Source organism: Taudactylus pleione, unplaced genomic scaffold, assembly GCF_031769625.1.
Source record: "Taudactylus pleione unplaced genomic scaffold, aTauple2 ptg000361l, whole genome shotgun sequence".
Lineage (NCBI taxonomy): Eukaryota > Metazoa > Chordata > Amphibia > Anura > Myobatrachidae > Taudactylus > Taudactylus pleione.
The window spans coordinates 499,000-523,653 of record NW_028284762.1 but is presented as its reverse complement, the minus strand read 5'-3'; the positions used below and the strand labels follow the sequence as shown (position 1 = coordinate 523,653).

At 46.7% G+C, this 24,654-nt stretch overlaps 1 protein-coding gene across 3 annotated transcripts in view; it reads left to right on the top strand.

The window, feature by feature from the left end:
• The first annotated feature begins 3,281 nt into the window (after positions 1-3,281).
• The window catches only part of ILDR1 (immunoglobulin like domain containing receptor 1), a 74,647-nt gene continuing 53,274 nt past the window's right edge, over positions 3,282-24,654 (top strand). The window contains exon 1 of one of the 3 annotated variants that reach the window (XM_088444387.1): positions 3,282-3,565. In XM_088444387.1, coding sequence (XP_088300513.1) covers positions 3,520-3,565 — 46 coding nt within the window. In that variant the 5' untranslated portion in view covers positions 3,282-3,519. Of the gene's footprint in view, positions 3,566-3,986; positions 4,073-4,122; positions 4,175-24,654 lie in introns of those variants that run through there. The other 2 variants (XM_088444389.1, XM_088444388.1) reach the window with 2 other exon arrangements.

The following is a 24,654-nucleotide window of genomic DNA, read 5'->3' as shown; positions in this document are numbered from 1 at the left end:
ACCTGGGAAAGGATGGTAACAGCGCTCTGCATATACATGAACCTGGGAAAGGATGCTAACAGCGCTCTGCATATACATGTACCTAGGAAAGGATGGTAACAGCGCTCTGCATATACATGAACCTGGGAAAGGATGGTAACAGCGCTCTGCATATACATGAACCTGGGAAAGGATGGTAACAGCGCTCTGCATATACATGTACCTGGGAAAGGATGGTAACAGCGCTCTGCATATACATGTACCTGGGAAAGGATGGTAACAGCGCTCTGAATATACATGTACCTGGGAAAGGATGGTAACAGCGCTCTGCATATACATGTACCTGGGAAAGGATGGTAACAGCGCTCTGCATATACATGTACCTGGGAAAGGATGGTAACAGCGCTCTGCATATACATTTACCTGGGAAAGGATGGTAACAGCGCTCTGCATATACAGGAATCTGGGAAAGGATGGTAACAGCGTTCTGCATATACATGAACCTGGGAAAGGATAGTAACAGCGCTCTGCATATACAGGAACCTGGGAAAGGATGGTAACAGCGCTCTGCATATACATGTACCTGGGAAATGATGGTAACAGCACTCTGCATATACATGAACCTGGAAAAGGATGGTAACAGCGCTCTGCATATACATGAACCTGGGAAAGGATGGTAACAGCGCTCTGCATATACATGAACCTGGGAAAGGATGGTAACAGCGCTCTGCATATACAGGAACCTGGGAAAGGATGGTAACAGCGCTCTGCATATACATGAACCTGGAAAAGGATGGTAACAGTGCTCTGCATATACATGAACCTGGGAAAGGATGGTAACTGCGCTCTGCATATACATGTACCTGGGAAAGGATGGTAACAGCGCTCTGCATATACATGTACCTGGGAAAGGATGGTAACAGCGCTCTGCATATACATGTACCTGGGAAAGGATGGTAACAGCGCTCTGCATATACATGTACCTGGGAAAGGATGGTAACAGCGCTCTGCATATACATGAACCTGTATATAAGGTTTAAGGAACCTGGGAAAGGATGGTAACAGCGCTCTGCATATACATGAACCTGGGAAAGGATGGTAACAACGCTCTGCATATACAGGAACCTGGGAAAGGATGGTAACAGCGCTCTGCATATACATGAACCTGGGAAAGGATGGTAACAGCGCTCTGCATATACAGGAACCTGGGAAAGGATGGTAACTGCTCTGCATATACAGGAACCTGGGAAAGGATGGTAACAGCGCTCTGCATATACATGAACCTGGGAAAGGATGGTAACAGCGCTCTGCATATACTAGAACCTGGGAAAGGATGGTAACAGCGCTCTGCATATTACTAACACAACAAGGAAAAGCAAACACTGTAAAACTTTGCATAAATATAGAGCAATGAAATAAACTACATACTGTATAAGGGAGATCTCTACAGAACAAAGACTTTAATTATCTGCGAATAATAAATGTATTGGGTTTTCCGGTGAATAGAGTACTAATATTTGCAGCAGCGCCTCGATTATTGTGAGTCTGTATCACAACAGACTTTTTCATTTTTACCAAAAATCCCCGCTATGTACTAAAATTTACTCACAGCGCTAGCGATAACCGATGTCCCTACAAGTTACATCATGGCTATATCGGAGGGGTTTGGGTACGAGATGCCAGGGGTCAGAATCCCGACGCCGGCATCCCGACAGGGTGACAATACCGACAGAAGGAAGCAAGTCAGGCTTGCCGACATTCTGGCTACCCCAATCAGCATAGCAGGGGGCGTTGCTGGTATAGGGGGCACAGCCGGAGAAGGGGGCGTGATCACACGATTGCGTCATTTTGGCCTCGCACACACTCCACAATGGCGAGATTACCGGCATTGTAAAGCAGTGAAGGGGTCATGATGGCGCGATTCAGCGTGAGTCATCGGCCACCACCGCTGCGGGGGCTTGTGTTTTAACTGCGGGAGGTCCAAAGTGGCCGCCCGGATTCTTGCCTGCTTTTTCCAGGGGGGCCAGGAGCGGCACTTGATTTTCGGGAGGCTCCCGGCCGAATCGGGTGGGTAGGCAAGTACGAGGTAAGTATAATCTCTTTCCATTACCCCTCCCTCCCTACACCCTAAACCAAACCGTCCCCCAAACCCCAACACTTACTGTCAGGATGCCGGCAGTATCGGACTGGGGCATGAAGGGCCTATGGGGAGAATACAGTGATAGTGGCCCATAGTTAGGGGTGTGGCCAGCATCTAAAGGGGGTGTGGTCAGCCTCCACAGAAGCTTGGCTAACCATTAGAGAGTACATGGACTGGGTTCCTTAAAATGTATATATAATATAGTAAATACTGCTGGTGCATGCATGATAATGTACCAGATTAATAACAGCAAAGCATTGTAGAAAATACACCATAGTCCTGTGCAGTATAATGTAACATATGTAATGTATAGTTCAAGTGCACAGTCTTGAAGCTGATCACTAGAGGAGGGGGTGGGCCCACAGGCAGTGGGGCCCACCGGGGGATTCCGCTGCACCCATGTAGGCCAATCCAACCCTGGATGCCGGTGCCGGGATTCTGACTGGCGTAGGGATCCGGGCATACTGAGCGCCGGCATTCTGAGCCAGCCAGGATAAATAAATCCCATATCGGAGGAGTCTTTCACATTTTCATTCCCGCATGCGCAGTGCACAATGTCAGATTAGGGAGCCGGCCTGAGGCTGCGGAGAGGGATGGTAAGATCCCTCTCCTGCGAGAATGCCACCATAGGCGTAAAGCAGTTTATGGATGGCATAAACCGACGAGGCTAAACTGTGAAAAGCTTTGCTTTTTAGAGTTTGGTGCATAGGGCTCAGACCGTAGTCCCCATTGACAGTAATGGGGACTGTGGATTGCAGCTCTAATTAGGCTGTTGAAGGGGAATTTCATTAACAATAATACAAATAATGATGCAGAAACTGACGTTCATACATTGATCACACACAGGCTGAATAACTGGTCTGTAGCTGATCAGCCCTTTGTCTTTCACAGGAACAGCAGAGACACTAGGAAGGGGGATGGTGAAGCAACAGTTTATTGTTTATGGGCAGAGGGCATAGTAAGTGAGGGAAGAAGTGGGAAAATCAGAAGTCTGTTGGAGTAGGTACTAGGTAGTTGCTGTTACTGTACCTGGACAGGGAGCCTGGGATCTGCAGCTGGGGTGACAGACTAGAGCCTGCTGCAATCCAGGAACTCTGAACATTCGCAAGAAGAAGAACAGGTTGGAGAGCAGCAGAGAGGGAGGTGGCTGCTGTGCTGGGAGGGGCACAGAGTTACCCCTGCTGCCAGTCACTGGGGGGAGGGGGAGCAGGTTTCTGGATGGGAGTCGGGACTGCTGAAGTTTCACTCAGGGTGTCTGAGTATCTCTGATGATTAGGGGTCCCTGGAGGTCGCAGCCTGCTGTATACCTGGATGGGGTGTACGCATGGAGTGCTAGGGAACGTAAACTGAACTCTCAGGGTTAACCAGAAGTGAAGGAGACCGGTGCAAGAGGCTGCACTATGGCTGTGCTGGGGCTGCTCCTTCTGTCTACCTGCATCTACACAGGTAAGGGTGGGGGTGCTGCTGCTGTCTACCTGCATGTAGACAGGTAAGGGTGGGGGGTGCTGCTGCTGTCTACCTCTTATGTACACAGGTGCTGCTGCTGTCTACCTGCATGTAGACAGGTAAGGGTGGGGGGTGCTGCTGCTGTCTACCTGCATGTAGACAGGTAAGGGTGGGGGGTGCTGCTGCTGTCTACCTGCATGTACACAGGTAAGGATGGGGCTGCTGCCTACCTGCTTGTACGCAGGTATGGGTGGGGGCGCCGGTGGGTTTCTTGTTGGTAAATACATAATACAGCCCCTCCCCCCTTCCGTGTGTGTTTTTTTTTTTTTTTTTTTTAACCGGTGGGGCCACAGAGACAATGCGCATGCGCAGACTCCTGGCACAGGTGTAACACAGGTGTCATAGATGTTGCACTGAGACACCTGCAGCATGATCACGTGGGACTGTCCCCCAGGGTTACACATTAGCAGTCCTTACACGTTCTGTGAGATCACCTACAGGAGCCAGGTTATATATAATGTATCTTATTTCATTTGTAAAGTGCAGGAGGTACAACAACATGGACACCACATTGCTGTGCTATGTCCCTAGAGGGCTGTTCTATGTCAGGTACTCTGTATACTAAAGGGCAGCAGTGTGGGAAACATTTTTATGTTTCTTAATTCTCATTTTGTTCTAGGGAAAATGCAGAGTCACTGATGCTGTGTAAGATGTCATTGCCACGTAAAGTTTTTTTTCAGGTTTATTTTATGTTTTTTGGTGGTATTGTTTTATCCAGGGCATGCTGGAATCTGTAGTTCCACAAGAGATGTATAGGCACAGCTTGTCCAAACTTAATTGAAAAAGTCACTTATAAACTCCAGAAAGTGTTTACCTGGCTATTGGCGAGGGCCACAAAGATCTCATTCAGACAGGAAAAAGTTGTATTTTCTCCGTACTACTCCCTTTTTGTGGATGAAAGGAGCTTTCATATAACCATGTCCTGTTACATCAGCAAAAGAAATAATCCGCCTGAAAACAGCCCTGTGTGTGCTATATTTACACCCTGTGCTGGGAAGGGCTGTCTGTACTAGTGCTGCACACTCACCCTCTTACCACTTTGTCTTCCTGTACATACCCAGTCTTGTTGTATTCCATATTTATGTTCCCAGTTGTAAAGCGCGTTTGACTATTCTGGTGCTTTATCAATGTTAATACTTTTTTTTTTTTTTTTCTTTTTTTTTAATTGTGAAGCAGTAGGTAATAATTATCATTCATGAACATGTGGAGGAAGAAATGTCAGCAGCTGGTGTGAGGTGGTCATTAAATTGGACCTATAACCTAGACCAGTGGTTCTCAAACTCGGTCCTCAGGACCCCACACAGTTCACTTTTTGCAGGTCACCCAGCAGGTGCACAGGTGTATTCATTAGTCACTGACACGTTTTAAAAGCTCCACAGGTGCTGCTAACAGTTTCACTAGTAATTATGTGAGGAGACCTGCAAGACATGCACTGTTTGGGGTCCTGAGGACCGAGTTTGAGAACCTGTGACCTAGACAGTGGAGGTCTCCATTTTGTGGGTGTATCCACCCTGCACACACATGATGTCTCACAGCAAGTGATGGGGGATCACTGAAAGTGGGAAGATAGCTGCCAGGGGTGTGGTATGACATATGTTGACAGATAATGGGTGAACAGGTGTTTTTTTTTTTTTTTCTAATTTAACTCTACTTTTAACACTAACCCTGCCCTTGTTGCCTAAAGGTGCCCATACATCTGCGATGGATTGTCGCGATGTAGCAATGTGATCAGAAATGCCGATCTGCTGGGTGGAAACGCTGACCGCCCACCATCGATGTTCAGAAATCCGTCGCAGGATCGCTGAATTTTTAACATGTTAAATGTCCCCAATTAGAAAATCACGATAAATTTTATGATTGCGATCGTCAAATCGGGAAAGTCCAACATGTTGGATTTATGTGATGCCGTGTTGCAGGATCGCGGCAATCCGTCACTGATGTATGGGTCCCTTTAGCCTAACCCTAACCTCCCACTAGTGCCTAACCCCAACCGCCCCCTCCGGCAACCTAACCCTAACTTTAAAAATGTTGAAAATTCATAACAAAGTTGATCATTTTTCTGTCAAACATTTGAACCTGTCGACGTTCGGCACTGTAATAATTTGGTGTCAACCCATTGACTGTCAATCTTTACATTGTTGATCTTCTATCCGGATACTGGCTGCCAGGTGTGTCCTGTGGATGCTCCCTGCTGTCAGCCCTGGGGTACCTGTCCAGAAAAGGGTGGCAGATGCTTCTCCAGGGCGCTGTCATCGTAGTGACCGTGCCGCCCACTCAGCCTTGTGCCCTGGGCAGCGGTGCAGGTCACACGCCCTTTGTTACCACTCTGTAAACGAATAACTTATTTCTCTGTGCATTCAGTGTTTTGTAATTCTTTTAGTAACCTGTAGAAATTATGGGGGAGATGTACTAATCCTCGGAGAGAAAGTACCACGCAATCAGCTCCTGTTACTTTACAGGCTGTTGGTGAGATGTACTTACCCTTGGACAGGGATAAAGTGGCGAGAGAGAAAATACCAATCCATCAGCTCCTGTCACCTTTACAGGCTGTTAGAAAAATAAGTTAGGATCTGATTGGTTGGTACTTTATCTCTCCAAGGCTTGGAACATCTCCCGCTGTGTTTGAAAACTGATAGAAGTTGGTTGGTTGCTATTTTCTCTCTCAAGACACACATCCACTAGACGATTTTTTTGAACGATATCGTTATATCGTTCATAAATCGTTTGCAAATCATGCATAAAAATGTCTTGAACGACCAGCGATGCGCGTGCCCGCTGGTCGTTTAGACATCTTTCATCGTGCAAACATGCTGAACAGCCTGACAATAACTCCTCTTTTGTGGGGCACACCTCATGTATTTAAGATTTAACTTTTATTCTATTTCGTTAAAACATGATATAGTCACAATATTATAAAAACATGCAAATTCAAATGGAAAAAATATCCTATTGTGAGATATAAAGGGGTATTTTAGCTGTCATAAATATCCCAATATTCTTCCTTGTATATTGAATCTCACAATTAATATAATAATAGAACACCTCAAAAAAACCAAAATGGACAAAAACAAACACAGAACTACCTACAAATTCCAGTGAGATATATACAAAGGATAATTAATGATATGACAATAAAATATAATTCCTGTCCAGAGAAAATGTGAGCTCATATGAAATACCGACAATATTCACATAGGTCTGGACTGATAGATGGAATTTTTCTAAATTGTTTTACACGTCCTCTACTATGTGAGGAACATTTGCTTGATCTCTCACTGGAATACTGACATTGACATAGGAAAAACAACAATCATAGCAAACCACGTGTTAATAGGTGTTTGTATAGGCATATATCGATACAAATCAATAGCTCTGAATAGAAAAATGTATTATAGTAGGTGGTTTACATATGCAAATACGCATGTATCGGGGAACATATAGGTGCAAAAATAGAAAAAATAATAATGAGGTAAAATACACAGCTTTGCCCTGTTGCTATGCATTGCAGGGTATCAGCATGGATCCTAAGCTAGTGAGAGAGCTAGTGTGCGCACAGAGGTACCCGTGGAGCAGTGCCTGACGCGCGTTTCGCCAGGGGCTTTCTCACACTGTGTCAGGCACTGCTCCACAGGTACCTCTGTGCGCACAGAGGACCCTTGCACCACCAGACCTATGTCCACTGGGATCTCGTAATATACTACTATCAGGTACTTTGCTCTTATTTTCACTGCTCTCTCACTAGCTTAGGATCCATGCTGATACCCTACAGTGCATAGCAACAGGGCAAAGCTGTGAACCAGAGCAAGCAGCAGAAGCGGTTCTATGTTCCTTAACTGTGCCATTACACAGGGACTCTCATCTCCAGTCTGATATTTGTATATGACTGGGGAAAGCAGATCCCAGTGTATCTAAATGCACGGATACTGCTTTTCATTCTATACTATAAATCTAGGCAGCAAAAACTTTCCAGATATACTAATTTCCCAGTTAAATGAGGGATGCCTCACCTAACAAATTAATTGGTGACAACAGGTCTGGTTAAAGGTGCTAATTTTTAAATTGTGTGTATTTTACCTCATTATTATTTTTTCTATTTTTGCACCTATATGTTCCCCGATACATGCGTATTTGCATATGTAAACCACCTACTATAATACATTTTTCTATTCAGAGCTATTGATTTGTATCGATATATGCCTATACAAACACCTATTAACACGTGGTTTGCTATGATTGTTGTTTTTCCTATGTCAATGTCAGTATTCCAGTGAGAGATCAAGCAAATGTTCCTCACATAGTAGAGGACGTGTAAAACAATTTAGAAAAATTCCATCTATCAGTCCAGACCTATGTGAATATTGTCGGTATTTCATATGAGCTCACATTTTCTCTGGACAGGAATTATATCTTATTGTCATATCATTAATTATCCTTTGTATATATCTCACTGGAATTTGTAGGTAGTTCTGTGTTTGTTTTTGTCCATTTTGGTTTTTTTGAGGTGTTCTATTATTATATTAATTGTGAGATTCAATATACAAGGAAGTATATTGGGATATTTATGACAGCCAAAATACCCCTTTATATCTCACAATAGGATATTTTCTCCATTTGAATTTGCATGTTTTTATAATATTGTGACTATATCACACGTTTTAATGAAATATAATAAAAGTTAAATCTTAAATACATGAGGTGTGCCCCACAAAAGAGGAGTACTTTTTACTTTTTTCTTTTCTTAATATGCCAATAGCTCCTAGGGAGCACCCTCATTCAGGATTGTGATTACATATATATTGTCCTTTTTGAATATTAATATACCATCTCTCTGTGCGGTGTCTTACCCTCGATTTATCCTTCCTTTTTTCCCCATTTCCCCATATTTTTCCTTATCCCCCAATCCAACACATATAACAGCCTGACAATAACTTCAGGTTGAGCATGCTTGCAGATGATTGATGACCCTGCACTGAACGAATGCTCGTTCAGTGCAGGCTCATCACAGACTGACAAACGACTGCACAATTACAATGCTGTAGTCGTGCAGTCGTTTTCAGATCTGCTAGTGGATGTGTGCCATTAGGGCGGTATTCAATTGTATCGACCCCCTACGCGCCCGACAGGAGCTATTCAATTGTGGCTCCTGACGGGCATGATCAGCTGCCGGCGCACCATTTCAGCTCGCAGCCCCAGGGAGATGGGAGCTGAAATGGGTGAAAAGTGACCTGTTTGGGCACCCAAACGGCACTTTTCGCGATCGCGCCCAGCACTTTGGTCGGGGCAAGCTGTGTTTTTTTTTTTGTTTGTTTTTTTAATTAATACATTCTTTATTTACATTTTTCATATCAAAACAGCAGCTTGAAAGTTTTAGCTAAATATTTTGACCACAGAGTCATATAAAGCCAAATACAAAAACAATCATAATAAATGTGATATCTTGTAATTAGAAAAAAATAGAAACTTTCAATTCCTTAAACTTATCCATCACAATACTGTAAACACACAATAGAAAGGGAGATGAGACAAAGGGAGGGAGAGGGACGGAAAAAGTGGGGTAGAAAAGATGCTCGGAAAATAGCATCATTATAGACAGGGCACTGAGCACTAACAAAAGTAATGGCGGAATAGAATAGCATAAAATATTAAGATCAGCAAGTAGAGATACTTCAGGAGGATAAACGGCCTGAATCTCGTGGAATCAAACCTTTATACGAGGGTGAGAGTTTATAATCTAGCCAGCTAAACCACCGTGCAGGGAAATCGGGTGGTGTCTCCGGAGCTGTATGAAAGACATCATCTATGTACATGTAGAAATCTAACCTGCGACACCAGTCCCAGACAGTAGGTGGTTGGGGGGGGATCACCAATGGAGTGGAAGGGGGGGTAGCTGTTTTACGCGGCTTAACCCGACCACTATGGGCGCAATCAGCGCGAAAATGAACATCAATTGAATAGTGCTCCGCGATCTCCTGTCACTTTAGACGAGAGATCGGGCGCGCTTAATCAATTGAGTACCGCCCTTAGAATTGAAAAATTCAGTGCTGTCAGTTCTTAAAATACAGGTATTGTCAAATTTCTGAGCAGTGCACTGCACCGTGGGCCTGATTCAGACCCGGTCGCAAGCGCTGAGCGCAACTGGGTCGTTGTTTGCCCCGCTGGTCATGCGCACGACGGAGCCGGCTCCGTCCTGCACATGCGCGAGACCCGGCTAGCGGCGGGTGCTCCGGGTCTCGCACCAAAGGTGGTGAGCTGTCGATGGTGATTGACAGCTCGCCCCGTTTGGTAGGCGGGCAAGGGGGGTGGCTGGCCAAACGGAGGTGTTCCCGAAGGAACGCCTGCCGTTTGGGGGCGGCCCCACTGACATCACTGGTGATGTCAGTGGGAGAGCTTCCGGCTCTATTAGAGCCAGAAGCTCTCTGGGGCTTGCGGCCACGAGACCCTACCACAAGGGTGTCGTCGCAAGCCCGATGGTCAAGACCATCGCGACCATACTCCTGGCCGCTCGCTATAGCTGTAGGTGGTCACCCACAAATTCTGAGCAGTGCAGATTCAGAGCGTCTGTCTCTGATTCAGGGCCTGTGTTCAAGTTATTTGAAGAAAATTATTCATGAAGGCACAAGGATGACCTTATATAGGAATAACTTGGTTGGATGCTGTACGGTCTGTCTTTTTATCACGTCCCCTACTTTTGTCACGTTCTGAAGTGATTCAGATATAATAGAGGAATGTGTTTTGTACCCTCAGCTGTAGAGTCCGATGATAGTGTTCATTCTAGAACCCTGCAACTGTTAAAACATGCGCAGTACCTCTTTGCTGCCTGGGGTGTCACTGTCTTCTCTGGTGCTTCTAGCACACAAATTGCTTAATCTCAGCAGTTTGTTGCTTCAGCTGAGGGTGCTAGAAGAACCAGAGCAGAGAGCGACACACCAGGCAGGAAAGAGGAACTACACGGGTTGTGACAGGTGCAGAGTGCTAGAATGAAGGTTACGATAGCATACTACAGCCAGGGACGTATCTATGATGGGTACAGGGTGTGTGGTGCACACGGGTCCAGGGGGGGGCCCACACCGTACACCCTGCACCGATATTATCTAATACTTACCTTTCTCAGGACACGAGTCGGTAAATGGGCATTTTTCCGGGGTTTTGCGCATGCACAGTAAGGAAACTGCCAGGCAAATGTCGGCCGCGCCATTTTTCCTGTTACCTGCGCATGGCAGTACACTCTGGGCACAGACTAGTGCCCTAGACGTCTGCTGCGGTCGCGGTCAGCCGTGTCAGACTGGAGAGGGCCCCGGACAGGGAATGCACATGGGCCCCCTTCTTTTTTAATACGCCCCTGACTACAGCTAAAAGTGTCGGTCTGCTTGATGGTGAAAAAAATCAAATAAATTTACTAATTTACCTGGCCTCCGGGTGGCGCCTCATGTGCCTAGTGGGAAATACACCACTGGCTGCCACTTTGATCCTACAATAGGACTTGGCACTTTTCGGCAGAGGAAATGTGCCACCCCTTTGTGGGACCTAGGAACACTGGCCCTCATTCAGAGCCGTACGCTCTGAGCAGAGCGCACGCTCTGAATGAGGGCTGTCCTCCATAACTATGGAGCGTCCTCCTGGACGCTCGTATAGCTGTGGGTCACCACCCACAGCCTATACGAGCGTGCAGTTTGATGGCCGCGATGGTCTTGACCATCGCGACCATTGAAACTGCGAGCCGGAGCCTGCGGTTGAGGTTTTCAACCGCAAGGCCCGGAGTGATTTTGGCTCTATCAGAGCCAAAATCACTCCCACTGACATCACTAGTGATGTCAGTGGGCCGGCTTCTGACGGGGGCGTTCCCTTAGGAACGCCCCCGTCAGGGAGGCACGCCCACCAAAGGGGGCGTGCTGTCAATCAACATCGACAGCACGCCCCCTTTGATCAGACACAACGAGCGAAGGAAAGTCCTTCGCTCGTCGCGTCTGGCGCATACGCACAACGGAGCTCCCTCTGTCGTGCGCATGCTCAGTGCAGAACATCGACCCACTTGCGAGCGGACAGCCGCTCGCGAGTGGGTCTGAATCAGGCCCACTGTGTGAAGCCCTTTTAAATGTGTTCTGCACATCAGCTTCTTCCCTTGTTTTTATAGCATTTAGATAATTTATAGTAACATACTTTTTTAATGACCTGTACATTTAATAATGGGATGAGCAGTAACGTGCACGTGTGAGTCACTGTAATTCCTGCAGGAATTAGCTGACTGGGCCGGATTGCAGAATTGATGAGTGCAGTCCATGTACACAAATTCTAAGAATGCCGATCGTTGGAAAGAGGAAGTGATATATCATTTACTTATTTCATTAAACACAAGTCAGCCAGGTTCATCTTCTGTTATTAACATGCTGGGTGTTTGGCTGTTTTATATCAAAATGCTTTCAGAGGCCACCCGCGGCCAGTTCTGTCTGTCACAAGTCTGTGCTGCTCTCAGTCAGAAGCATCAGCGCCGGACGACGAGGGAGGGGAGAGGGAGTGTTCGTAGCACATACAGCCACCATGGCGTATGTTTACTAACTTCCAGCAAAGGGGGGGGGGGGGGGGGGGGGTCGCCAGTCCTTTACTATGCCAGGGGCACCCAGACCCAGAGATACACCCCTGAATGCATTATACCTATAATTATGGATTCGATTTGTTATTGGTGGCCCATTTTGATTATGCACAAGACACCACGGTTTTGTGCTGACTATTCCGCTGTGAGCGGACATAACTGGAAGAGTGGATCCATCCTGCAGCAAATCATTATCAACATGTTTAAACATTTAGGGGGAGATGTATCATCGGCGAAAATGCGGTAAAACCCACGAAAATGCAGTTTTCGTGGGTTTTACCGCATTCCCCGTATGTATTAAGCAGCAGAATGCTAGGTAACGCCACCTTCAGGTGGCGTTACCCAATAGAAGCCTATGAGCTTCTTAGCGCGACGCTCGGGGCTGGGAGGGATCCGAATGGGCCCCTGTGGCCCACGTCCTTCTGCGCATGCACAGAAGGACTTCTGGCTGTTAAACCCGGAAGTCCCTCTGCCCGGTAGCATCGCAAAGGACAGCTCTCATCGAGAGAGCTTTTCTTTGCAATATTATTGGTACATATCGCGGTAATTAACCAAGGTATGTACGCGAAGTCGGGGGGGATGTACCGCATCGGCGATGTCGCCGATGATACATCTCCCCCTTAAATGCATATAAGAAGTCATGCTGGTTTCAGTTATATGTAGTCAGACATCTGGCTAATGCGGAGCTGTAACTAGACAGAAAAGACAACTGGCACCCCCTCATGTTAGAGAGTGATTGTAGGTGATTCCTGATAAAGATTGGGCAGGTGTGCTCGGCCTCCAGCCTCCTCCCTTCCTGAACCTGTCCATTCTCCAGGTGGTGCTTCCTTTATTGATCTCTGTACTAAGCCGACCCTCAAACCTTTCCCTTTCCAGACACACTGCTGTCCCCTCCTTGCAGATTGTCTACTAGTGCTGTTGCTGGTGTAATCTCAGTTGCTGTTTGGTCAGATCCTGGAATTTTGGGGCTCTGCTTGGAATACAGTAGGTTTGGGTACAGTAAGCGGCTCCTACTCTCTTGGATGAGGGTTCTGCCGCAGGAGAGGGGGAGACACTGCAGTCCCGGCCAGCCAGGTCCCGGTGCCTGGGCAATGGAGGATAAAGGCTCCGCGCATAACACTGGATTCTAGGGACTGCAGCCACTAGAAGCCAGGTAGGGCTGCCCGACAGGCAGAGGAGCTGTTTCCCACTGGAAGTATGCTGTCTGCTAATTGCAGCCCGGACCGGCAGTCCCATGGTGAGAAAACAGCTAGGACTGCCTGTCCTGTGTGTGACTGGCAGGTAGCACTTCCAATGGGAGGCCACTGCTAGTCACATTGTAGCCAGTGCAGTCACAGACGACAACTGGCTCACTGAGGTGGCGGATTTTTTACTGGAGGGGTTGCAGCTCCTAGGTAAAGTCTGATACTGGTTGGGTACTATGCAAATCCTGGAAAGCTAAGTAAAGACTGAACACTCTAGTATGCTCTACCCCAAGCCAGCTCAACATTTGGGGGAGATGTACTAAGCTTTGCAGAGTGATAAAGAAGATAAAATTAAGTACCAGCCAATCAGCTCCTAACTGTCACTTTACCCCTGCTGGGTCCCTTCGCTGCCGATGTCGGACACACTAGACATCGTCTATGGTGTGTACCCATTATAAGCCAGCTCCCAGAACAGGTTTGCATCCTGACCCTGAATCTAATTGCGGATGCATGTTAGGGTTCAGGTTTTATTACCAAGATCTCGCGGTCGCTGAGTACAGGTAGAATGTACACACCGCGCACGGGGACACAGCCCAGTACACAGTATCGAGATTACAATCTTTGACCTGCAATTGAAATGGGGACTATGACTACTAACTTATTCTAGCAAAATATAATCCATGGCGCATCGTATCGGGGTATGCCGGACAAGGCAGCAGATGTATTACCAATGGTGACACAACTCGCACGTATTTATAACAACTCGCGCCAAACCTGACTGTGCGGAAGAGCCCTCTGTTACTTTACTAACATCCAAATAAATGCATCCCCATCAGTGTGTACATAGATAATATACACTTAACTTTAAAAACTAGCTCCAGTGTGATTACACGCATAGGAGGTCATGTATATGCTGCTTATAAATGCTTTTAGACCTATTAGAATACAAAATAATTTCTGTGGAACCCAGGAACCAGCGCAGCTGAGAACGGGAAGAGGCTGCAGCATAACCCAAACAAACATACACAAGGTAAATACAATATTATCACTAATCACAAAGTAACTAAATTGTACATGGCAATCAAGATAGTAACAAAACTAATATTATAATAACAAAGTCATTAATTTAGACAGCAGTAAATATAGTAACAAAAATATAAACTAATAACAAAGTAATTAAACTGCACATCGCAATTGAAATGAATTACCAGCAACAGTACGCGGCATTCTGACCAGTAACATTACTCTAATACAAATATTGGAGAAACCTAGTACAGGTGTGTAAATGAAAAGGTCGGTACCCTCAGGTACAGTATAACCACTTTCCTATAGCACCTGCCGTCTCCCTTTGAAGACCCAGAACTTTATTCAGAGTTGTACGTATATTCCAGATGCGCCTTTTTTTCAGCTGCAACTTGCTCTTTTTAAAGTACATTTACGTCTTTTCACTATTGCCGTATTTTCTACTAGGAAACGTTCTCTTGCTACTCCCTTCTACTAGGGCCCGGAAGCAGCGTGTAGATGTGCCCACCAAAATGACGCCTGTATGGAGGGACTGGAGTTGCGGGGGCTAAAACTGGTGCAAGCTGAGAGCTGTAGAGGATGACTGCTTGTCTTATCGCTGGCAAATCCAGTCCTGGGACACACGAACGGCGAGTTTTCCAGGGCCGTAACTAGGGGTGTGTGACGTGATGTTGTACAGGGCGCAAGGCCCTAGAGGCGACACCATTGCTGCCCCATCATATCTGCATGCGGTTGGCAAGGTGCCTGGAACAGCACCCTTAAGCCAGTAGCGCTGCTCCATAGTTACCTGGAGTGTCCAAGGGATGCTCCAGGCTGGCAACCTGTGGAGCTGTCTGGAGGATGCTTAGAATGCTCCAGGCAATGCTCCACATTCTGGAGGCAGAAACCTAGTCCCCCCTAGGAGAGACGTCATGATGTCATGGATTTAGGGGGTGGGTTCAGCACAGGGCGTACCGTCGTCCTGTTACATCACTGATGGTTTTTCATATCTCCTTGTTGGAGCACAGGTGTATACAGTTAAAATGCTGCATCTGTGATATAAAAGTACGATTATATTGTACTGATCACTTCTTTTACAAAAATAAAGCTTGTGTCCTACTGTTTACAAAAAGGAAGGCTGCCCAAATTACATGTAACTGCTGGATTTAAAAAACAAAACAAAAACAAAGGGCCGTATTTAATTAGAGGCAAAAAGTTTTTTCACCGATGCGTGATTTTGCCTGTTTTCAAAGTATCGCCCTACTCCATTCCAGGGCGGTTTAAGCCTAGGCGAAAAAAACTCCATAGGCAAAATCAGGCGACAAAGTTTCTCCAGCTAACGGCAGGAGAAAAGGGCAAAATCCATATTTTGGGGGTACAAATGTGGGGGCGATTCAGAACCCTTTGGACCCCCCCTCCCCCCCTAATGATTAATGATTAAAAAAAAAAAGTCATTGTGGGGGCGAAAATGTAAAAAGTGTTGGGAAATGGGTAAAAAGTAGGGGGCCTGGTATTTTGGGGGGCTATAAGGTTGAGACGGGTGATTTTAGGATTGCAGGAGGCTACAGCAGGTGTTTTTTTTTTTTTGTTTTTTTTAGATTTGTTTAAATCTTCACTTTAAAGGCACCAAGATATACTAGTACCCATTTACAGGTACCCCAAATTTAACTGCGGTACCTATTTTCCACAAAAAATCATTGCTTTGTATAATTTTTCCACACTTATGCAAATATGCATAAAACAGCCCTTTGACTCAATATAAGATCACTAAATACTTTTTATTAGGGCTATTAATACTCTTCTGTAATGATTCCCAGAGTCAGTTGGGCTTTTTATGGGTACAGACTGATTTCCCCAAAATATGCTGTCCTTTTCGCTTGTTTCGTTATTCACTAGTCGCCTATCCATGTTTTCACCTGTTTTGCAATTGAATAGGGAGAAAAGTGGGGGAGCGCATAGCGAAAACATTGCGTCCAAACAGGTGAATGAAGCGAAATCATCGCGCTTTTCGTGGCTAATTGAATCCGTCCCTTTAAAATATGTATGGTTAACATCTCAGATCTCCAAAGAAAATGGGTAGTTATTATCTGCACTCTCCAGTCACTTACTGTACTGTGTATGAATTGTGTACTGTTATTTTTAGCATCTCTTGTGCTATCAGTGAATAATTTGTCCTCCTGTCGTGCTCCTACCTGCATGGGCCTTGTGGTGCAATTCGCTACCCTTGCAGAGTTGATTACATCTCGCACCTGCGGGCAACTTTGATTGGGGACTTGTGGTCAATGTATGTAATCTCCAGGTTTTTTTTGCCTAGTTATCCAGATCGTATTTTCATTTGGTCGCATTCACACAGGCTTAGATGATGTATGACCATGACCTAAGAGCCTGCAAGCCTGCCTAATTGAATCTGTGATGTTGCTGAAATCACATGAAGTTACTTCGATCAGGACTATTTATTGACTCCTTCTAGGGTCAGACACAAAGGGTGGGGGGAAGCAATCGTTCTTGACTTTGCAAACCCAGCAGTCTGGCCGGGTGTTTTTTTGTTTTGTTTTTTCAAATCACAGAAATCCAGCGATTTTGCAAAATCGGAACCCATTACATTTACCCCTAAATTGTCCTGTTATTTTGGCATGACAATTGCGACCGGACAGTCCTAGCCAGGGCCGACATGAGAAATTCCAGGCCCTCAGCAGTAAGTGGGGGACGCCACCACCCCACGTTGTGAATTTCAGGCACCCTCTATAGAATGGTTGTGGCCATACTATCTTGGGACGTGGCTGTGCCTTTTTGGCAGGCCATGACACTTTGAATGCGCCCAAGTCCCCTCTCTTTCCCCCTGATAATGTGATTGGTCTGTGGGGTAGCCAGGACGATTCTGCACATCTTTATCTTTTCTTAAACATATTTTGGTTTCCCAAACAAATTATTGGTCACGTCATCCGGTTGTAAAATATATTGATGTTTTCATTGAATTCAATTTGGATGATTTGGATTATGGGCCTGATTCAGCAAGGATCGATGATGCGATTGCGCACGCAGTTCTGCTGCGAAAGTATGCTAATAATTGCAAAGCGCTTGTACGGACAACATGTAGACGCCCACTTCCCCCCTCACACATCCGCAAAACCTTGAAATCCATCCGTAACATCGAAGTACATCGGAGCCTCTCGCACCATTACGGCAGACCAGACCTCACTTATAATTAATACATGCCCCTGTAATGGCGTACAAACGTACTGGCCGGCCTGTGTTTCACCGACCCCCCCCCCCAAACCCCCCCCACTCCCCCCCAAGCACGCTCTTTCTGTCAATCACTCTGCGATCGTAGTGAAGCATTCGCACATTGCGATGCTTGTGCAGTACGCAATAATCGGCGGCATGCCTACGCGATTGCAATAGCGATCCTTGCTGAATCAGACCCTACGTTCATCCGTCCTGTCAGTCATGGCGTTATACTCCCATGGTGAACGTCTTTGGGATCTCCTCGCTGGAGTAACAATCTTCTGGCAGTGAGCTATACATTGAGCCTGGGCATTGTAACGCGTATCAGTGTGATCCTGGCTACTCACGTGAACTGACTTCTAGAGAAGTTATGAAACAGTCTCTTGGGATGATTACCTCCGCCTGGAAGAAAGTAGTTTCGATCTGTGGGGTTTTCTTTCCACATCTAATCTGTCCCTGCCTGAACGTTTGTATAAGGAGGGTTTAGAAATTCTGACAAAAAATAAACACTAGTCAATATGATATTACAATTGAAGAAAGGAAAGCTTTGAGGGTCAGCTGGTTCCAAAAGGTCCTGGATATCTTCATCGCGGCCAGAGATTTCAGTGGAATAGTACAGGACTGGAAACCTGGCACCTCCTATAACGCTACACACTAAGCTGGTTTTTGTTTTTAATGGTCAACGTCAGCTTTTTATTGTGTTACCGCATACAGCTTATTATATATTTCTGTATTGCTCTATTACTTGAGGCCGTTGATATTCCTCCCTGAACCACGGGTACATACATCACCTGCACTCGGCACCGCAGATTAAATCCTCTCTCTCCTGTAATCTGCCAGCAGGATGGATGAGCTCCGTGCGAATGGTGCTCATTAGCATTGCAGATTCACGCCTGGATGCTGAAACCCACCCACAGCTGTCTCATGTTATATCGCTGTGTATCTGTTTCCCATCCTGTCAGTGGGACATCCAAACAGACCCTCCTGATGCGCTTTCAAATACATGTTATTCAGATTGCACAGAGTGATCGGACGCAGGAGAGGGGCACATTTCCTCTACGTTACGGATGACTTTCTTGCTGCAGGATTATGATCAAAAATTGTGTTCAATATTAATGAAAGGTCGGACGTATCCCGTAGAACTATATTTCCGCTCGCTTTGGTCACAGGGATTGTTGTCTGTGTTTTCATTTGGCGCGGTTTGCCCAATAAATTATGTGTGTGTTGTGTTTATCTGGTATGTATGTATGTGTGTGTGTATAATATATATATAATATATATTATACACTGTTCTCAGCAAGTTCTGCTTGCCCATCTCCGCGTGGTATGTGGATTATGGCAATTTATCAAAGCTTGATGTGAGTTAAAATTGTGAAATATATATTGCCAACCAATCGGCTCCAAACTATCATTTCTTAAACACAGCCTGCAAATGTAAGTTAGAAACTGAATGGTTGGTGATATATACTGTATCTCACATCAAGCTTTGATACATATGCCCCTAAATGCTGATAACTCCTTGATGGATTTACGTCCCTATATTAGTGTATGGGGATGGCGTGCCACATCGGGACTGTGCTGCATGCAGGAGATATCGGTGACGGCAGCCAGTGGCGGATCCGGGGGGGGGGGCGATCTCCCCCCGTAAACACAGCCCCGATTCCCAAAATCCCCATCCACTTATTAACACTGCAGTAGTGTGTGTCCGCCGGCTCAGCTGTGTAGACACGCGGTAACACCAGCGCGAGTTAATGCTTTGGAGGAAGAGCGAAGGGAATGGCTGCACCTAGCTCCATCCAGCGTGCCCCACTGCTGCTGTGTGTGGGGACCCACTTCAATCCCACTACTGCCACCATACCATCACCTGTAAAAATCAGAGGGAGGAGGCTGAGCCGATCCGTGGCAGTGCTGGATATGCTTCCTGCGGAGATGCAGGTACATGTTTCCAGCACCCATTTGCTATAGTCGGGAGGGGGGAAGGGGGAGAGAGGAGTTTGGTTGATGTTTGCAAGACTCTCCTGTTATAGCCTGGGGGCAATGGGGGTTGTGATGTTGTGTGTCTAATTGTGCTGTGTCAGTATATAATAAATGAATAAGTCCGTCAGTCAGTGTGTATTTCAGAGTAAGTGGAGTGAGTGTGTGTGTCAGTAAGTGGTGTCAGACTGTCAGTGTCTGTGTCAGTCAGTGTGTCAGTCAGTGGTGTCAGTATCCGTCAGTGTGTGTCAGTAGGTGGTGTCAGACTGTCAGTGTGTGTGTCAGTCAGTGTGTGTCAGTAGGTGGTGTCAGTGTGTGTTAGTAGGTGCTGTCAGTATCAGTCAGTGTGTGTCAGTAAGTGGTGTCAGACTGTCGGTGTCTGTGTTAGTAAATAGTGTCCGAGTGTGTGTCAGTAAGTGTTGTCTTTCAGTAAAGGGTATCTGTCAGGAAGTATGTATGTATAATAATGTGCCAATAAGTGGTGTCAGTAAGGGGACTCTTTCAGTGGGCGGGATGCATGACGCATCGCATTCGCATGACGCAATGCATCTCAACGCTCTTCGCTTGCATGCTGGCGTTGGCAACGCCAGTATGCATGTAGGAATGCGCAAAGGACAACTCTCTCTGTAAAAGCGCCCCTTTGCGAATGAGGGACTTCTGGGTCTTTGACCTAGAAGCCCCTCTGGCATCCTTCTGCGCATGCCAAACAGGGGATGGCGTTACCGACCGCAACCAAACCCCGGAGTGCATTGTATTACGAGGCTTGGTGCATATGAGAAATGCGGTCAAACACGCATTTTCGGGGTTTGCCTGTATTTATCACCTTGCTGCATCCCGCCTGGTATGTGTTATCTGTGTCAATAAATGTGTGTTTCAGTAAGCAGTTTCTGGACCTGATTCAGAGCCGGGCGCGCTGACAGAGCGCTCGCTCTGAATCAGGGCGTCTTTTTTTTTTTTTTTTTTTTCTTTTTTATGGAGCGGCCTCCTGGCCGCTTGCATTGCTGTGGGTTGCCACCACCAGCTAATGCGAGCGGCCAGGATGATGGTCGCAATGGTCAAGACCATCGCGACCATCAGGCTTGCGATGAGAGCCTTGTGGTAGGGTCTCCTGGCCTCAAGCCCCAGAGAGCTTTCGGCTCAATAAGAGCCGAAAGCTCTCCCACTGACACTTGTGATGTCAGTGGGGCCGGCCCCAGACGGTAGGCGTTCTCATGGGAACGCCACCGTCTGGGCAGCCACCGCCCTGACCCGCCCACCAAAGGGGGCGTGCTGTCACTCAACATCAACAGCGCGCCCCCTTTGGTGCGAGACCCGGAGCGACGGGTTGCCCGTCGCTATCTGGGTCTCGCGCATGCGCACGACGGAGCTGTCTCCGTCGTGCGCATGCGCTCTGGGCCGCCATCGACCCGGTTGCGAGCGCTTGCGACCGGGTCTGAATCAGGCCCTCTGTCTGTAAGAGGTGTCAGTGTCAGTAAGGGGTGTCTGTGTAGGTAATTGTGTCTGTGTCACTAAAAAGAGGTGTCCGTGTCAGTAAGCAGTATCTGTGTCAGTAAGAGTGTTTGTGTCCGTAGGAGTTGTCTGTGTCAGTAAGGGGTATCTGTGTCAGTCATCGGTGTCTGGGCCTGATTCAGAGGCGCTCACAAAAAGCAAGCGCTCTCTTTGAATCAGGGCTGGCGCAGGTTTTTTTTAGTTGCAGCCACCCACGGCTATAGCGAACGGCCATGATGATGGTCGCGATGGTCAAGGCCATCGGGCTTGCGACGAGACCTTTGTGGTAGGGACTCGTGGCCGCAAGCCCCAGAGAGCTTCTGGCTCAAACAGAGCCAGAAGCTCTCTCACTGACATCACTGGTGATGTCAGTGGGGCCGCCCACAAACGTCAGGCGTTCGCATGGGAACGCCTCAGTTTGTGAAGCCACCCCCTGCCACGCCTACAAAATGGAGCGAGCTGTCGCTCAACATTGACAGCCGCCCCTTTTGTAGTGAGTCCCGGAGCGAGCGTTTTTTGCGCTCGCTCCGGGACTCGCGCACTGTGCCACCATCGACCCGCTTGCGAGCGGGTCTGAATGAGGGCCTCTGTCAGTAAGAGTTTGTGCCAGTAAGGGGTCTGTGTCAGAAAGTGGTATCTGTGAGTAAGGAGTGTCCGTGTTAGTAAGGCTATGTGTGTGCGTGCACATTTTTGGGGGGCCAAGGGGGGTTCTGGTGCACTGAAATTGCCCCCCCACTAAAACCGCCCCCCCCTTAAAGTAAAGTCTAGATCCGCCACTGGCTGCAGCCATAATGATTGGGTCTGTTATTATAATTCTAGAAATTATTGTTTCTGCATATATAATTCAACTTGATGAATAGGCCCCTTAGTGAAGTGGGCTATAATGGGCCTTAGAATTATCCAGAGTAAACCTGACTATAATGGGCAGTAGTCACATGCTGTAATCCGCATTCACTTCAGGATCTACCTGTACAGATATAACAAGAGATGACCCATAAATGTGACTCTGAGTCTGTCAAAATCTCTTCATTGCAAGGTACAGTATGAATGGCCTTTAAACTTACGGTAAGGAGTGATTGGTACCATTTTTTGGTTTGTTTATACCTTCGTTCTTTGGTTCTTCTGCATAATGCTGGTTATAAATTAGCTTTGAACATGTGAATACCATCATTCCACCATTATAAACGGCTTACCGCAGTTCTGGCCCACATGCACAAATTTGTCCACTGCAAATTTTGATCTATGCAGCATTTCTGTTTTCTGGTCCTTTAACACATAGGAGTTACTGTAAATGGTGAATTGGTCCGTTATACATGAGGAGCATCAGAGGCAGATCACACACCCCTCCCCCCGGTGGCCGACAAAGGGGCTGCATGCTCTGGTACATAGGGGTTTATGTACTAAGGGCGCAATTCAATTTGTTTTAGTGCGCCTGATCTACAGTCTAAAGTGACGAGAGACCGCAGGGCTGTATTCAATTGATGCCGATCTTCGTGTTGATCGCGCCCAAAGAGGTCGGGTTTAGCCACGTAAAACGTCTACACCCGACCAAACTGCTGGGCATGATTGCAAAAAGTTCAGTTTGGGGTACCAGACGGGTCACTTTTAGTGCACTTCAGCTCGCAACCCTCGGGGGGTGCGAGCGAAAATGCCGGCGGCGGCAGCTGATTGTGTCCGACCGGAGTAACGGTTGAATAGCACTTCTGGCACGAAGGGGGGGCAAAAATTGCGCCCTAAGTGCAGGATGTACTAAGGTTGCGGTGACCATTCCGTCACGGCAACTTTACTAATCGCATATGTACTAACATATGCGATTAGTATCGCAAAGGACAGCTGCCCTTTGAGCTGCCCTTTGCGAAGCAGCCGACGCCGGGTGAGGGGGTCTCCGTGGGACCCCGCCCCCTCCAAGCCCCAGGAACTTCCTGCTGGTGACCTGTGCACAAAGTCCCCAGCTCCTCCTCCCTTCACCCGGAAGAAGATTTGGATGAGGAGGAGGCGGAGGACCCAGTTTTTTCTGGCGTTACCCTCCGCACCGATAATAGGGCAGTCAGGGTTTTTACTGCATTTTTCCTTTAGTACATCCCGCCCCTTTGCCTTTCAGATAGATAACGTGGACAGATATAAAGTACCAACCAATTGGCTCCTGTAATTTTTTCAGACTCTGCCTGTGACATGGCAGTTAGGAACTGATTGGCTGGTACCTTATCACCATCCACAGCTTAGTAAATAGACCCCCTTGTTTGAACAATGACAGGACCTGATTATTTGGTACTTTGGGGTCTATTTAGTAAGCAGTGTTAGGAGACAGAGTGAAAAGTGATAAGGTGCCAGCCAATCAGCTCCTAGCATTTTTCAAACCCAGCCTGTGAGATGACAGTTGGGAGCTGATTGGCTGGCACCTTATCACTTTATCACTTTTCACTCTGTCTCCTAACACTCAGTAAATAGACCCCAGAATCTCCGTTCACTTTATCTCTCTGCAAGGCTTAACACATAGACCTCCTAGGGGTAAATTTACTAAAGTGAGAGTTTTCAGAAGTGAGTTTTAAAAGTGATGTTGCCCATAGCAACCAATCAGATTTTACTTAACATTTAACTAGCACCTCCTAGAAGAAGATAGCTAAAATCTGATTGGTAAATTTACCCCCTAGACTCCAAACGGACATCTCCCCTTTTGCTCTTTGGCAAAATAAATCCTGATTATACACAGAATGATTGGTTTCCTCCTCTCTCCTTGTTATGCATGAAGTGTTACTGTTACTCTCGCTAATCCAAGGCCGACTGCATCACTGCGTACATTAGAAGCGCATGTTTCCTGTTCTACGGACACACTGAATAACACATAGCCTATTGCTACATCTACTGTGTATTCTGATTAATTCAGAAAGGTTCTGCCGACTGTAAGGCACAATGACCTTAGAGAAGGTACAAGTGTTGGGACTATTAAAGACGTGATTCAGAAGTATTGCACTTTTTTTCATTCTTGTCTACTTGTGAGAAAAGTATTGCAGGTAGAAAGCAACACTTATGCGCACAGCGCCGACGAGGGGCGTGTGCTGCTCCACCTGAGAGGCGTGTCCTAAAATTGACTTGCGTTCAACATTAAATGAGCCCTAAAGCAGTTAAATCGTGTGGCTGATATTTTTTCCAAGTTATATTACAGCTAGATAATGGGGTGTAAGGTGCATGTTTGGCCATAGGTGTGATTGTGTATTAAAATGTGCTGCTCTGTAATATATTCTAGCAAATGACCCCCTCTATCTCTCTCCCTTCCACCAAGTTCATGCAGTTTGTCACACACCACCTATAATGTAGCACACATCCTTGGGCACACATGCACTGTAATGTACCACACGCCTCCAATAAATCAGCACATTTAATTAAGCCAAATTCTCTATATTTCCTCACACATCGTCGGGCACACAGACACTCGTGTAGCCATCAACGTGCTGGAGAGCGGCTGCCATTTTCTTGTAGCCCACATTTTCCTTATTCTTCTCCCAAGTGTTTCCTCCATGGTGGGCAGAGAGTGATGATGCACCATAGTTGCCAACTCTCCCTGTAATAGT